The sequence below is a fragment of the Tyto alba genome, unplaced genomic scaffold (assembly GCF_018691265.1).
Source record: "Tyto alba isolate M040663 unplaced genomic scaffold, T.alba_DEE_v4.0 Super-Scaffold_2, whole genome shotgun sequence".
Classification (NCBI taxonomy): Eukaryota; Metazoa; Chordata; class Aves; order Strigiformes; family Tytonidae; genus Tyto; species Tyto alba.
The window spans coordinates 22,289,083-22,304,989 of NW_024881282.1; the positions used below are offsets into that span (position 1 = coordinate 22,289,083).

General features: G+C 41.7%; 1 protein-coding gene across 1 annotated transcript in view; it reads right to left on the bottom strand.

Moving 5' to 3' along the window:
* USP12 (ubiquitin specific peptidase 12) overlaps nucleotides 1-3,239 on the bottom strand; it is a 40,059-nt gene extending 36,820 nt beyond the window's left edge. The window contains exon 1 of the mRNA XM_042792637.1: nucleotides 2,920-3,239. Within this exon, the coding sequence (XP_042648571.1) occupies nucleotides 2,920-2,967 (48 nt within the window). The 5' untranslated portion in view covers nucleotides 2,968-3,239. The remainder of the gene's footprint in view (nucleotides 1-2,919) is intronic.
* Nucleotides 3,240-15,907: the final 12,668 nt, after the last annotated feature.

Genomic DNA, 15,907 nt, shown 5'->3' on the forward strand with positions numbered 1-15,907 from the left:
CAAAGGTATTTTCCAATGCTTTTCTACGATGTCCAGTCTTGTAATTAAGGCTTACTATGGCACAAGGAATCACAGGAGTGGTGATGTAGAGCAAAGAAGTCCAAGGAAGCTCAAAGGGGATACAACACTAGGAGAGAGTACTACAGGAAGAGCTCTGCCATCACTGGAATGAATAATATTGAGGCTAAGGCAGTATTGTTTGGCCAAACAACCAAACAATATCTAAATTGATTAGTGAACTAATGAAGCATATGAAAGAACCAAGCCTTCGTAGAGAGAATGTGCTCTTGTAAGATCATCTCAAAAGGCACCATGGCTAACAAACTAAAAATACTGGGTATCAGTCTTCACTGTACCCACACAACCTGCCAGTGCTGTAAAACGTAATATATTGCTTTCTAGTATTCAGAGCTTGAAAAACAAGGATCAGATGCATAAAATGTGAGTGAGTCAGCAGAGTGAAACCTGAATTTGGATACAAAAAAAGAAGTCAGGAAACGCAGGACTGTGATGGAAGAGTTTCTTCAATGTAGTTCCAGGCTGCTCTGTTACAGATAATAAATGTACATGTGTGTTAGGTTTGTGTATGCACAAACTGTCTCTTGACAGAAATTGCCTGTTACTGGTTTTGTACTAACCAAACACAAGAAGAGAAGCGACAGTCTGAGAGTTCTTGTAAAACACATGGGGAAAGGCAAGAAAAACTTAAGAATTTTTAGAAAGTTGTCTGGCGGTTTATCAAACAGTGGATTGAGACAAAGAAGAACTGTCAGGAAAAAAAAAAAAAAAGTATTACTCAGTAATTAGATTCCTTTTTGGTTTTGCAAAAAGATATGCTTAAACGAGTATATGACTCTTGTTAAAACTAAAAAGATCTGCCTGACTGCAACCACATTGTTCTAAACAACTCCACAGTAAATATCAAGTGCTTCTTCACACTCTTTACTGAAATATTTTTAAATTTTAAGAACAGTCTTATATTATCTATTAAGTATTGCAAAAACTTTTACAGGAGGTATCCTATGCTAGCTGTCCCATCTCACAGTACTATTAAAGCTTATAAACTAGAAAGGCACAGGAAAAACCTTGTGCCTGGAATTTATCCACCCCAGTGCACACAACTATGATTGGACAGATAATACCGAATTGCCATCAGAATTTCAGCTTCATGGATGCAGATGCTTCAGTTAATCATAAGAAGATTTTTAGGTGAAAAATTTTTTTTCAGGATCGACCTAAATGGCAATGACATAATGTCATTTCTGATAAACATACATACAGAATAATCTTAAACTAGCTGCTTAGCCAGTCCAGATCTACAAGTTCTATGCTGCCCAGAAGTGAGGACCCATGCTGGACCTAAATCAAGAGGCCAGCACTGAACTCATGTTGACAAAAAAGCTAGTGGTAGTCAACCACGGGCAAAAAGATGTTAGCTAAAATTGCAATAAAATGTGATTGTTCTAGCTCAAGGATCAATCACACTGACTCAATAGTCTAACCTAAAATCTAACTACTTCAGAAAATGAAAACTCCTGAAGTACATGGTATATGTCCTACAACATCTGGCCATATAAAGATGTTGTTATACAGCTCATGAATTCCAGTCAGACTCTCCAAGTCTGAACAAAAAGCTGTAATCTTCCATATCACAAAAAACAATACTCCAGCTGATCAACAACCACCTGAGCAATCTCACTCCATGGGGCTTACAGGCATTCATTCATAATTCTCATGTGCCACCTCTGAAATGTCTGCTTGAGACGCTAAAGCCTCTTTGCAGTAAGATTTATGAAAACCATAAATCAGTTTCCAATAACATAAAATGTAAGCATTTCTCACTGTTTGGCATTATGAGACATTATAATCCCAATTCAGCAAATTAACAAACTAGATGACAGAGCCCATTTTTCCCGTCAACCATCTTTTCTCTTCAGCAGTGGAAACGGATTTGGGAACAAGAACTTTCATTTGGCCATGGAATAGGTAGAAAAAAAAGCACAAATGCAAGATCTTCTGCTATGAACCATGAACACATCTCTTCCATGACAAGCAGTAACTTCTACCTGACTAAGGGATATTTCCTTCCTTCAATTCGGCATTCCTCTACCAGTGAATCTACTGAGCTTCCTACCCCGCTTTAAAAAATCCCCAAGAGAGTCTTACCACTTCTGTGTATCTGCTTATAGCTCTAATTTATCAAGAGGGAGAGTAATGAAAAAGCAATCACTGGAAGAAGCCTCCTATCAGGTCCTGGATCGATGCAAACAAGTCAAATTACATGCCAACGCTCGGAGCGTGCTCGGCTGAACAGATCACGCGGGATGCTAACACTTTTCCGGGTAACCAGAGCAGCACCCGCCCGCTAATGGGCAAGGCAATTACAGCCCCGCCACACGAGCAAAGTGCGCGGAGAGCTGGGGACAAGCACGAAGTGTCTCGGGAGAAGGAGGGCGCTTCCAGAAACCCTGCCCTAAACCCAATATACCCGCAGTAAGCAACCCCGAAGTGGAGGCAACGTCCTAAAGCTCTCCCAGCCTCCGGCACGCTTTGGGGGAGAGCTGTGCTCAGCCCCCCGCGCCCCCACGCCGCTCGCGGCCAGGATTTCCCCCCTCGCCCCCAGCCCAAGCCCATCTCGCTCCAGCGCCCGCTGCAAGGCTTGAGCCTCCCAAAGCCGATTAATCCCGCTCCGCTTCCGATCCCCACCCCCGGCAGCGCTCCCGCTGCCCTGCCGCCCCGTCCCCCCGCCGCCGGGCGCTGCGCAAACCCAGCCTTTCCCGCCCCCCCCCCCCCCCCCCCCCAAACCGCCCGCAGCCCGCTCCCCACAGCCCCGCGTCCCCACGTCCCCCGCGGCCAGGGCAGGAGAGGGCCACCCCTGCCCGGCCCCGGCCCCGGCCCCGGCCCCGGCCCCTCACTCACCATGGTACAGATGGAGGCGATTTTGGAGACTGTCATTAGGATTTCCATCCGCCCAGCGCCATCTTCCGCCCAATCACAGTGCCGAGCCGAGCGGAGCCGGGCTGGGGCCGGGCGGGAGCGGGAGAGGAGGGGAAGGGAAGGAACGGGAACGGGAACGGAAGGCGGGCGACGGGGGCAGCCCCCACCGCCCCCGCCAGCCGCTGGGGCGCGCGCGGCCCCAACGGCCCCAACGGCCGGGCGCGCGGCTTCCCGCCGGCGCCACCGAGGCTCGCTCCCCTCTTTGCGGCCCCGCCCCGCCCCGCCTCGCCTCCCGCCGGGCCCTAGCGCCGCCGGGTCACCGGCCGGCTCAATCCCCCCCCCACCCCCCCCCCGGCCCCGGCCCCGCCGACTCGGCGACGCGCCCCGCCCCCCCCCCCGGCCAGCTCCTCGCACGGGCCTTGGCTCCGCCCCCTGGGCGCCTCCCGCGGCGGCGGGTGCTGCCGAACAGGCATGCGCGGCGCGGAGGGGGCGGGGCGAGGGCGCGCGCACGGCCGTTGGCAGGGGCGGGGGCGGTGCCTCCCCCCCCCCCCTCCTCTCAGCGGGGCCGTCGCGCCCCGGGATGGCGGCGGGGACGGGGCGAGGGCGGGTTCTGGGCGCTCTCAGCGTTCAGGCTTTACTTTTTCTTTTTTTTTTTTTTTTAATTCTTTCTGCGGACCTAGAGTTGAAAGCTAAAGGGCGGGCGCTGGGCATGCGCTGGCAGGGGAGGAGTGGGCGGCGGGGGGTGTTGGTGGATGTTTCCTTAATGCAAGTGCTGAGCTGCTTCCAGGGAAGGAGTTCGCTTGCGGCCCGGAGAGGTGAGGAGAGTGGATAGGCGTAGCTAAACAGTAGAAGCAAATTAAAAAACATAATTTAAAAAAACTTGCTGCCTATCAACTTAATGACTCTAATGCCACACTAATGTCAAAGCGACTTCTGGCATCTGAACACTGGTTGTCTTGTCAAAGCCGTTCCTCTACGCTCCCTCCCGGGAAGAGGGGGATGTGGAGAGGCACACGCCTACGAATTCCTCTTTTTCTTGCCTTTTTTCTTGCTTTGTCTCTAGACTATCAGATCTTTGGGTTTGGTGAGTCTGGGATTTGCCTGCCTTGGACATCCTGGAAAATAAAGCTGACCTGAGAGTAGTCTTATCAACTACTTGGGAATTAGATGAATCACCTAGATATACCTATTTGTCTGCAAACTATAACAGAAATCTGGATGACTCGTGCAAGATGTTGATGTCTGAAATAAAGAAGCCTAAAGCTAACTAACATATGTCCCACCCTCTTTTTTTTTCATATATGGGAAACATCTAGCAGATTGAGACGCATTATTATTAAGAATAATGTCTATGCACATAAGGCCTAGATCATAAACATCCTTTCACTGTAAAAAAAGGTATTTTAATATCTATAATGTCAAACCGTATTTTCTGTGATCTTCAGAAGCAAACATCCTTTAGCAATCAAATTAATGGAAATAGTAAGCTTTCCTTCAGCTAAAACATACAGAATATGACTTAGAAAGTTTTACAACCAAACACTTTATTGCAACCTGAAATATCCTCAAGCAATTCTTTTACATAATGTCTGTGGTCTAGAAATGCATATCTCAAAAGTATAGTATTTGAGAAAATGAATGCCTCTTGGATGACTACATTCAGAAACTGTTGCCACAGAAACCATGGGGGAGGACAGTATCAACGGAATGAGAAAGAATAGAAACAAAAGAAGTGGATTGGCCATTTATGCGCAAAAAAAGCAAGAATGGGTATTTGGCCGGCTAGAAGTGTCAAACCTTCAGATACCCAGCAGTTCATCTACTGAAATACAACACTGTAAGCTACATCTGCAATATGATTCCTTGCAAAATTAATCAGGCATGCTACAAGAGATACCCCTGTATAATCCAGAGTGGACAGTGTGTTCAAAATATGACACAAGGAAAATATGACAGCGTGCTGTCTCCCCGAAGCAAAAACACAAAAAGCAATTGCTTTATTGCAGAAGCCTATAAGGTTATCTGGGAGATAATTCAGTTTGGAACCAATTATGTGGAAACAAGTGGAACGGTATAGGCCATAGAAACTGCAGGAATCTTGAAAAGCACTCAAATGGAAAGTCAGAGATTGCCTTGAAGTTTCTTTCTGCCCATAAATTAGAGAAAGAAAGCAAAATATACTTAGTGTAAAGTGGTTTTTATGTCTCTAGTTCCAAGGAAAAATTTAGATATTGGGGAGTATCAGACCACATTTCAGAAAGGGCAAGGGATGTACAGCTATGCTGTCCTGCATCTGACAGGTATGGGCTAATTGCGGCTGGAGACTAAGCAGAGGAGCTGCAAAGATTCTAAATTAGTAGCATACAGAGAGACTGATTTTTTTTTAAAATGGCATGTAAACTGAGATGCTATGTTATGAGCAAACTGAACTCATGCCGCATAGAATAATGGGAAATACAGAAACATTTTTTATACCATCAACCATTAGAATGAGGTAAAATATGAGGGCACGAGTAAGAGAATCAGAAATTATCACTTAATTGTCATCATTAAGCCCCTTGGTGTGAGTGGAATTATTCACAAGTCAAGTATTCCAGGGATTTGACCAGCTAAGGAAAAAGGGTGGGTAGACCAGAATTGTGCATGCGTTCGTGTACACTTGAGGAGGCAGAGCTTTGAAAGCAATTACAGAGTGATTGTAATGCATATAGATCAGTATGGTAACTAACCCTGTCTGAGGAAAGATATCACTCATATCTTGTATCACTGGGGAGAGACAAGATCCACCTGACAAAATGCGACAACAGCATCTTTGCCAACTGGCCAGCCAACCTGCTGAGGAGAACTTTAACTAGGAATGGGGAAGTCTCTTGGTCACAGAACCTGGGTTCTGGAGGAATTTCAGCCTGCCTGCCATCTGCTACAAGCAGCACACGTCAGAATGCAAGCAGTCAAGGAGATTTCTGAAAGGCATCAAGGATAACTTCTTGATACTGGCTGGGCCAACCAGGGGTGATTCGCAGCTGGATCTGCTCGTCACTAACAAGGAAGAACTGAGGGATGTGGTCATCAGTGTCTTGGTGGTCAAAGCCTGGGCTGTAGTGACTGAGGAGGGGAGTTTATGATCCTGTGGAGGCTGAGGAAAGAGCCCCTGGCTTTAGAGAACAGACCAGTTTATTCAGGAAACTGGTAGGTGGGATCCACTGAACAGCAGTTCCTAAGGGTGAAGTTGCTCAGGAAACGTGGCAGGAGATCATGGAGACCCTAATAAAGGAAAAAAAAAAAAAAAAAAAAAAAAAGAATAGATGCATTTGTATTTTCAGCAATGAGAAAGCAAAACTGATGTGCTGTAAAGAGAAAAAAGAGTGGCTAAATGTGAAATTAAATTCAGGCTAGGGTTATCATAAGATCTATATAGTTTGGTAAACTCATCCCATTCAGATATAGTGTCTTTTAATATAAGCATAAGTAGAGTTACTTAAAAATACAGTAAGCAGGTCACATCTGCAGAGATTAGGGGGGCTGTGTCGTGGACATCAGTGACTGAAAAGAAATTAAGTTAGGACAGCAAAAATTAATTTCCAGTCTAATGCTATGGTATAAGCAAATAATGGAATCCTTGACGATATAACCAGGGATGTGGCAAATAGGAAGAGGTGTTATTTTCCTTCTACATATGGCATTGGGGAGATTTTTGTGGTAATACTGTTCTAGCCTCTGGTGTCCTTCCTGTCAAAAGAATGCTGAGAAATTATTTGAGGCTGGAGAAAACCCTTTGCATGGAGAGATTTATCAAAAAGAAGACTGGAAAGTGACTAGAGTGAGCTTTAATCTTGCACAGTGAGAGATGTAACAAGAAGAATACCTGTAAACTGAAATCAGACAAATTCAAATTAGAAATTATGCACATTCTTTAGTAGTGGAACACATTAATGGTCTGAATATGCTGCCAAGAGAAATGGCACATCCAGTATCTTGTAAGGGCTTCAGTGAAAGAACAGATGCTTTTCTCACAGAAGTACATTAGTTGAATGGATAGAACTAATTCCCTGCCCTGAAAGTCTCCCAGATCATGTAGCTGTTATTATTACATAGTATTTAAATTACCGTAACACCTAGAAACACAAGTCAGAGGCCAGAGCACTTCACCTCCTTAGTTGCTACATAAGACATTAACGGAAAACCCCATTCTATCTTCTGAAGAACTTATGCTCCAAACGTACAGAGGCACCAATAGACACACAGGAGCAAAGAGAAAATAAACCAAGTGTAAGCTGCTGCTGCTCATCCTGTGCCTCTCCTTGTTTCACAATCTTGTGGTTTGGCAGGTGCCCAGCTTGCTTTGGGGTGTGTGGGCAGGTTGGCTTTAGAAATGGAAGAGTAGGCATGGTGCAGGTATGTTTGTTCCTGTATCATCTATCTGTGACTACACATGGTCTTGCTGAGTCTGGGACATGTCAGGTTTTTATTAATGTTGCTTGACAACAGAATCGGTCCCATGAATCTGTTTACCCCTCCTCTAACCAGTCAAACCACCAACTGGTCGGACTATTGCTGCAGTATCTGAATGCAGGTGTATCACATCTGTTCTTGGACTAGTATATAGTATGACTGCAAGATCATAGCATATTAGGACCATAGGATAATTCAGGTTGGATGGGAGCTCTGGAGGTTTCTAGTCCAACCTTCTGCTCATAGAAGAGTCAGGTCTGAGCTCAGAAAAAGCTGCTTTGTGTATATCCACCCCTTTACTTGTTCTGGAAACTCTTAGATTTGGGTCCAGGCATGATTGTGGTGGGTTTAACAGAAAACCATCAGAATTCACCATCTGCATTTTTGTTGACAGCCCAGTGAAGGTCATCCACAATTCTCACAATATATTAACCAGCCTTACTATGGAAATGCACCTTACTTTGTGGGCAATGGGTGTTGCAGGATTTGTGCTATGAGGTAACAGAGGGCAAGACTTAAATTTTCCCCAACTTTTCTAATTCCAAGAAAACCTGAAGCTGCATCAAATTACACAGAACTGGGATCTTAATACATAATGTGAGTGAAATTGGATCCTTCTGGGGAACAGAAGAGATAAACAGGAAATATATTTGGAAAGTCAAGTTATATCAAACCATCTTGTACTGACTGACAGGTAGTTAAACATCTATATTAGTAGATCAATCTTTGTAAATTATGTTGATGGTACATTTTCAGAAAATACAATTATTTTCATAACAGTTCTACATGTTCTCTGGAAGCCATAACAGAGGGGTGATGATAGACTAATTGCATATGGGAGGATCTGAGCAAGTAGTTAAACAAGTGATACATTTTATTCTTAGGTTCAAAAGAATAAACTCAGTTGTAGTTGTAATCATAAGCAAGACATTCATAAATTATCACAGAAAACTATATAAACTATAAAAATTATGATATTGTAATTGTATAATAGATAAATATTATTTTATTCCTTAGCACTTTTCATCAGTAAATCTCATAATATTTTACAAAGAAGCATGAGAACTAATCATTATTAGACCAAATCTGTAAACAGAGTAAATTAGGTGAGAGTTTTCTGACCTAAAGGGTAAAATTTGCTCATGATGATTTTTCCACTCAGACTCATTTTGGAAGACCAAAGCTTTCCTCAGTCAGGGTGTTGGTTTTTGTTGGTTTGTGTTGTTTTTTTTTTTTTTTTTTTTTTTAAGCAGAGGGTAATATTTGTTTCTTGCAGAGTTCACACATGGGGATATTTTGATACTTCCATTTTCACAGCTCAGCTGATACTGGGCGTCTTGCCATATATATATAGATGACAAACAATTAACCTGTTATTACACAAAGGATTACCAGCATCTGAAAAGTTAAAAGAGAAAATAAAAAAAATTATGCTACTGAACTGAATACAGATTTCTACCAACAGCACTTAAAATATACATCCGTTGAGAGATGTCCAGTAAGACTGTAAAATGCAAGAATTTAGTTGTGTTGAAAATAACAGTAGCTTTCTAAACTGTCATCACTATTTGAGTCTTTAGACTCCTGAAAGCAGGTAGAATTCTAACTGAAAATAAAGTTACAAATCTTAGAAAAAGAGTCCATTTATAAAATGGTAACTCTTTTGAAAGATGTCATCGTAGTCCACAAGAGAAATGTGTATAGTTTGAGTCTCAGTGATCTCAATATGAAAGGACATGAGCAAGGCACGAAAACAGTAACTGTGTGCTTTTTGACATTGTTCTGAACAGAATCTTTTGGAGAAATAGGGCCACAAGTATATTTAGAAATAAGGTTTTTTAATATTGTAATAAAATACTTTCAATAATAGAAACTTTTCTTTAAAAATTAATGGCTTTGATCCTTGACACAGGCACAAGGGAAACCAGTCTCAGTAACTCCAGTTTCTCCTTAGTATGAAAATCTCACGAGTCAGTGACAGTGCTCTAACACTAAGTTGGAAAATCCATTAGTAAAGGTGAGAAGTGCAAGATGCTTTTTTAGTCTGTGTTCTCTACCAGAATACCAAGCAAATCTTCCCGCTGCAGTCAGCAAGATAGTATTTTTGTGGTCTTCACAGTAGTTCTCCAAAAGCAAGATTAGCTGTCATGTAATAACAACAGTGACGCACAGTATGACAACAGGCAGCCTCCAGGTGATGAGTCTTTGTATCATTACAGTCTCCCCCACTAATCAGTTCTCTACTGTACCAAGATTTAAAGGAAGCTGAGAAGGAATATGTAAAACAGCATGCAGATAGCTATGCAGTGGAAAAAGAATATCAATAAGAGGTAGAAAAAATATTGGAAACAGCTTCATGGAGATAATAGAATTTCTAAAGAGCATTTACTGTTAATAGCCTGTGTTTTTCATGGCAGTAATGGGTGGTTAATTATTTTTGCTTTAATTGAAACATATGTCACAGTTAACAGTATTTTGTGCTTCTGCTGATCTAAAGCTATTGTTCCAGTACATGTTTCAATCAGTTCTAAAACAATGCTCTCTTTGTCAGCAATACAGAAGTAGAATGATTTTGATTTCTTCTCTTGAGAGATTTATACTCTGGAAAACCCACAGTTCCCCTCTGTACTTGCAGATGGTCAGTTAAATACTCCCATCTGGTTATAATTGTTTTTTTTCTGGTTACACTTAGTTTTTTCTAAAAAAAAAAACCAAAACCAAACCAAACAGCCCAAAACATACAACCAACCACAGGTTGTTGCGTGAGCAGCAGAACTAATAAAGCTCAATTTCATACAGATTTGTGCCCTGTGTCTTTATAGTGCAGTAATGCAGGCATTACGTCTTTGTCCCACATGGCCTGATTTCCTCCTTCCATTTCCCCTGCGATTTTGTTTCCTATTCTCCCCTCGTGGCACTTCTTATTGCCATTTGCCCTCTATTTGTTTTTCCCTCTTTTGCCCCTTCACCTGCACTCCCTCTCTCCCTTGGATAAGCTGTGACTGCCTTGGAGCAGCACATATGCTAATTAGCTCACATTACTATTTTGCATATGCCGTGAAGGACTCCACAGCATTTCACAACTATTAATTAATTGATCCTTAACAATAATCCTGCTCCACAAATATGTGCTATTATTTGTATTATACATGTGGGAAAGTTGGTCTAGTTTATCCTTGGTTGGTTGTAGCTTGGTCAAGTTTATCCTTTGTCAATTCTTCCTTTTATTTCTTCTTGACTGACCATTAATTTGTTCTTTTCTGTCTGCAGTGTTTGTTCAGAGCAGCTGTTGTCTCCTTGACAGGGGTTGTCAGAGCATAGCCAACTCTCATTATTTTATCACAAGCCTTGTGATATTTGATAGTTCCCTTGCAACCACAGTTCCTGGGTTCAGGTGATTAGGATTACTTGAGAAATTCACCTTTTGCTTATTATAACAAGTTTATGGCTCAGTAAGCTAGAAGACAGAAAAATGTGATGGCAGAACTGAGAATGTTCAAAACAGGGTGAAAATAAAAGCACGTGTATTTTTTAAAAATACAACTATTTTAAAATATCTGTACCTTGCGATGTTATGGGGTCTGTCTCAGGTTCATCATTTAAGATACTGGTATGTGTAAGACTGCAGAAGCTACAGACCATTTCCCATTTTGGAAAGGAGGCTGGCCTGCAAAAAGCAAATCACTCAGTGAAGGCTGACATTTTCTGACCACAAATTCAAACTCTGCTAAAGCACCTAGGAAAGAATATATAATTGGAATTATAATCACAAGGGAAGTGCTTCAATGCAGAGAACAGTGTGCTTTTTACTCCTGTAATTTCTGTATTTGATTCTGCCTTCCTTTTCTTTCAAGAAGTGACTATGAAGCCAGGATAGGATTTTCTTTTAGCATCCAGAAGATATGTAAAACTAGAGTAAGACAATAATGTTTACTGAAAGATTGTTACAATCTGCTCAGTACTTGAGTTTGCAATAACTCTGGTTACTTCATACATTATTAAAAAGAACATTTTATAGCACTATTAAAATCATAAACATTCTACTTTGTCTTTATGTATTCATACAGGAAAACAAATTTAATTTGGCATAGTTTGAAGATATGCTTACTGGAATTCAACTAACACTAAGCAGAAAACATTCTTATATTTGAAATAAAACTAGCAGTATTTTATATAGCCCTTTTCTTCCAGCAAGGTTCTTTACCATTTCATAAGCAATTAAAACCAATTATGTTAATGGCTCTGATTAGAACAATTAATGAGAAGTGCAAATGGCTACCTCAGATGCCAGTATGCTAATACAATGCCATAGAGTATAGAATAGAGAATGATTCCACCCACATTTTTACTTTATGCTGTTGCATCCATCAGGCATGCTGCCTTTTTAATTGATAGCACCTGGTGTTGAGAAGTTGGAATCCCAGACTTGAAACAGTCTCTGGTACCTATGGAGGCCTTTAGTCCCATCCCTTGCTCAACACAGATCCAGCTAGATCAGGTTGCTCAGGGCCATGCTGAGTTCTAAATAGCTCCGAGGATGTAAACGCCACCATCTCTGAGCAACCTGGTTGAGTTTTTGACCACCTTTACATTAAAAATGTTTTCATTATCTTGAGGCAGAAATTTCCTGCGTTCTAACTTCTGTCCACTGCCTCTTCTGTCCACTCCTTCTACAGTGCACCCTTGAGAGGTGTCTGCCTCTACTTTCTCTGCACCCTCCCATGAGACAGTGGAAGAGAGATACAAGATTTCCTTCTCCTCTGCCGGTTAGGCAAGCCCAGCTCTTTCACCTTCTTCTCATACATCTCTGTGCTTTAGCTCTGGTGACCATCTTCGTGGCCCTCCACTGGGCTTGCCCCAGTCTGTCCATAATTTTCATGTCTGGGGGAGCTCAGAACAGGATGCGTACTCCAGACATGGTCTCGCAAGTGCCAAATGCAGAGGAAGAATCAAGAATCCCTTGCCCTGCTGGCTAACCTCTTGCTAATACAGTCCTGGATGTAGTTGACTTGGCAGCAAGGGCATATTTCTGTCATCCACCAGGACCCTCATTTTCAGCAAATCACCTTTCCCCACAGCCAGCCCTCAGCCTGTCCTGTTGCATGGAGTTATTCCAACCCAAATGCAGGACTTTATATTTGCCTGTCCTGAACTTCAAGGTTCCTGTCAGCCCATTTCTCCAGCCTGCCTCAATCCCTCTCAATAGCCGCCCTGCCCTCCAGTCATTTGACCGCTCCCAACAATTAGGTATCATCTGCAAACTCACCTGAGAATTAATACCAAAAAAATTGTTTTGTAATATAGTTTCAGTGAGATTTCATCAGTTCAAACTCAGTGTGCCATTACAATAAACTGTTCTTATATAAGATACTTTACATCAGGTATTACATTTCAGCAGCAAAGCTCATGTTCAGACCTACTTAAAGCTAAATCTCATTGCCCTCCAAATTTAAGTCTGTTTTGAAAAAACAATTGGCATAGCTTGAGGTTCTGTTAAAATTATACTTTATAGTGAATAGAATAGTCACATGCTAGAAATCAGATAAGGAAAAGGTCAACTAAGTCTGATCCTCACCAGTCTGCAATTTTTCCTAGAGTGTATTTGTTTCGGCCAATCTATTTTAAAGTGTTTAAAGGCCAATTATGTCTTGTTTATTCCTTACAGACAAAAATTCTTTGAAGACACTGGAAGTTTTGCCTGAGCAAAATCATCAGTATATAAGAACTGACTTTGTGCCACTGAAATCACTGAGATGCCTGCCGTTGCGTAAATGTTAGATTAAAAAATTGTCTCCTAGTTCACAGGTAGCTGGTTAAAGGCAAGCATTGAAACATTTACAGCTAGCAAAAAAAAAAAAAAAATTCAACCCCAGCTTTATGTTTCATGAATTGTGATCATCTTCAGTAATAACAGGAAGTATCTTGGAAATAATCAGTGCACAGTAAATGAGCTAACTGGGACTGTTGTGTACAAATCTGATAACTGATACTCAAGAGATGTGTGGGATGGGAACGAATTCACCGAACCTGCTATGTGTCTGGAGGCTCCAAGAGCCTGGATTATTTAGCTTAGTAAAATGAAGGTGTAAAAAGGATATTAGTCTGTGTAAATAATTACAGAAAAAGAAAAAGGGCAAGCATTGTTTTTTTTCAGTCAGACATAAACAAATGAAAATAGCAGTATGTTCCTAATCATTAAGCCAGTTACTTCTTAAACTGTAGTTAATAGCTCCAAAGGGGGCTAGCAATGAGCTTAAGGGGGATTGTGAAAGATCAGATTTTTTAAAATATATTTTAATGTTAATTCTATACTTCTATTCAATACATTATAAAAAGAAAATCCCCACAAAAATCCCCACATTATGCAGATTTACTGCTAGTAGCAGCTCAGTTCCTCCATGACAAAGGAGCAAAAAGTATCTGTAATTACCAGCAGTGTCAGCCAACAAGTGGCTAATCATCTTTAGTCAAAACAATTAAATATACAGCGAAGCAGATGCTGACAATATGAGGAGTTGCTTATTCCTGGCTAAGTGGGTTGGACTCCAGGGAGGTTACACAGGGACAGGTGACCTCAAAAAGTAGTAACACTTACAAGAAGTTTGAGAAAACACTGCATTATTGAAACCAGTTTCCAGAGAAGCCACTCGGTTAGTAAGGGAGGAAAGGGTCGTTAATTGCTTTTGAAATGAAGTTTGATAAATCTGCATTTGAGAAATGGATTATATTATTTGGTACCTGTGAGCAGCTGGTCACAGTTACAAAACAGCTTCCTTGGGAGTTCCTGATGATTTCTGTATAGTCAGTAATGCAGTATGTGCTGACGTACATATACAAGCAGAATACCATGTTATTGAAATAAGCATCTGAATGACAGAACTGGTCCAGTATTTTGTATTTTATGCCACAGTCGAGATAATGATGAAAAAAAGACCATTTGTTTGGCTTCAGTATCAATCTTCCTGCATCTAGTAACATTTTGAATTAGCAATTAATGTATAAGTAACATTAGTATAACAAAAACTTTCACCCATGTGTGACAGGCTGGACCCCATCGCAATTCTTGGTCTATACAGTTTCTGCCTTTTTGTTTCTCTCGAAGGCACACCGTCATTATTTTCCATTCCTCTCTCCATGGAACTCCTCACTGGCATCGGCATCAGTCACCTGTGCTGGCACTTCTGTGATCCCACAGTGAGCCCATTCAAGGAGTTTGTCTGCACAGTCATTTTTGGGAGGTAATTCGTTGCTTAGACACAAATCTTATTGATCTTAACTCACATGAAACTAGGCTCAGGCTTATATTTACAGAATGGATTTTGTGGATGAGGAGGTGAACTGACTACCAGAAATAAAAAGGTTGCTAGAGCTAGAATCATTGGGGAGCTAAAGAGACCACGAAAGGGGACAGAAGCGTGACTCTGAGATGCCACATAACACGATCCTTTCGGAAAGCATGAACAATGGAACAACAGGGTCAACTTAAGAGGTGACAAAGATGACTCTGGTCAGTAACTTTTTGATCAAAAGCACAGGGTAGATGCTGAACTTCTGTGGATGGGAGCCTGCCACGGGGTAACCAAATAACTTCAGTGTCTTGATTTTCAATGTAGACCCTTGGTTTTGCAGCATTATCACATGAGGAATGGCAGATTTCAATCCTCTTTATTTAACACCTATTCTCAGTTATTTCTGCTAAAATTTTGCTCCAGTCATAATCAGCTGTCTTTTTTTTTTTTTTTTTTTTTTCCCCTGTAATGAATGCATTATGTGAGACACAGGAGATCTACACCCTACTGAAGGGGAATATTTTTCATTTTTCACCTCAAAGCCCTTTGCAAACTCTCATTAATTTAAATTCCCTCCACACCCCTGCTGAATAACCTAACACAAATGGAATGTCACACTTGAGATCTCTGTGTATATCACTTGGTCCTCTGAGCATAGGAGCAAGCCAGATCCCACTGAGCATTAAAATTTCAGTGAAGGATTCCTGACAACCCCATGTGCAGAATCGTCATAGCACATTTATTCTTTAGAGAGAGCTGTCATCCAGACAGATGCTGCAGAGAAATGTCAGAAACAAAATAGGGCTCTCCCAGAGAAGATACCAGAACCCTGACTATGGGAGCTTGGGGACTGGAAATAGAGTTTTTTAGCATGGTACTTTCCACTCTGAAAAACAAAGTGATGTTTATCTAGTCCCTACTCCTCTGACTTCTAATGAGCCCTCCCTTTCAACCTCCTTTCCCCAGCAGCTTTTGAATTGTCTCCCACTGAAGCTGCTTTCCCTTTCTTGATCTACCTCCAAGCCAAGAGTAGGAGGGAAACACAGTCTGCCATGACGGAGTAAGATTTCCAAAATACATTAATGGGTGGAACAGCAGCCTGGGACCTTCATGGGGTTTTAGATCTTCATGTTAAGCTAGGTGTTGCCACTTGTGTTCACCTATCTTGAGGATGTGTTTCTGAAGCAGAACCAGATGCGGTGTTTGCTCTACAGACTAGGAGAAATTGG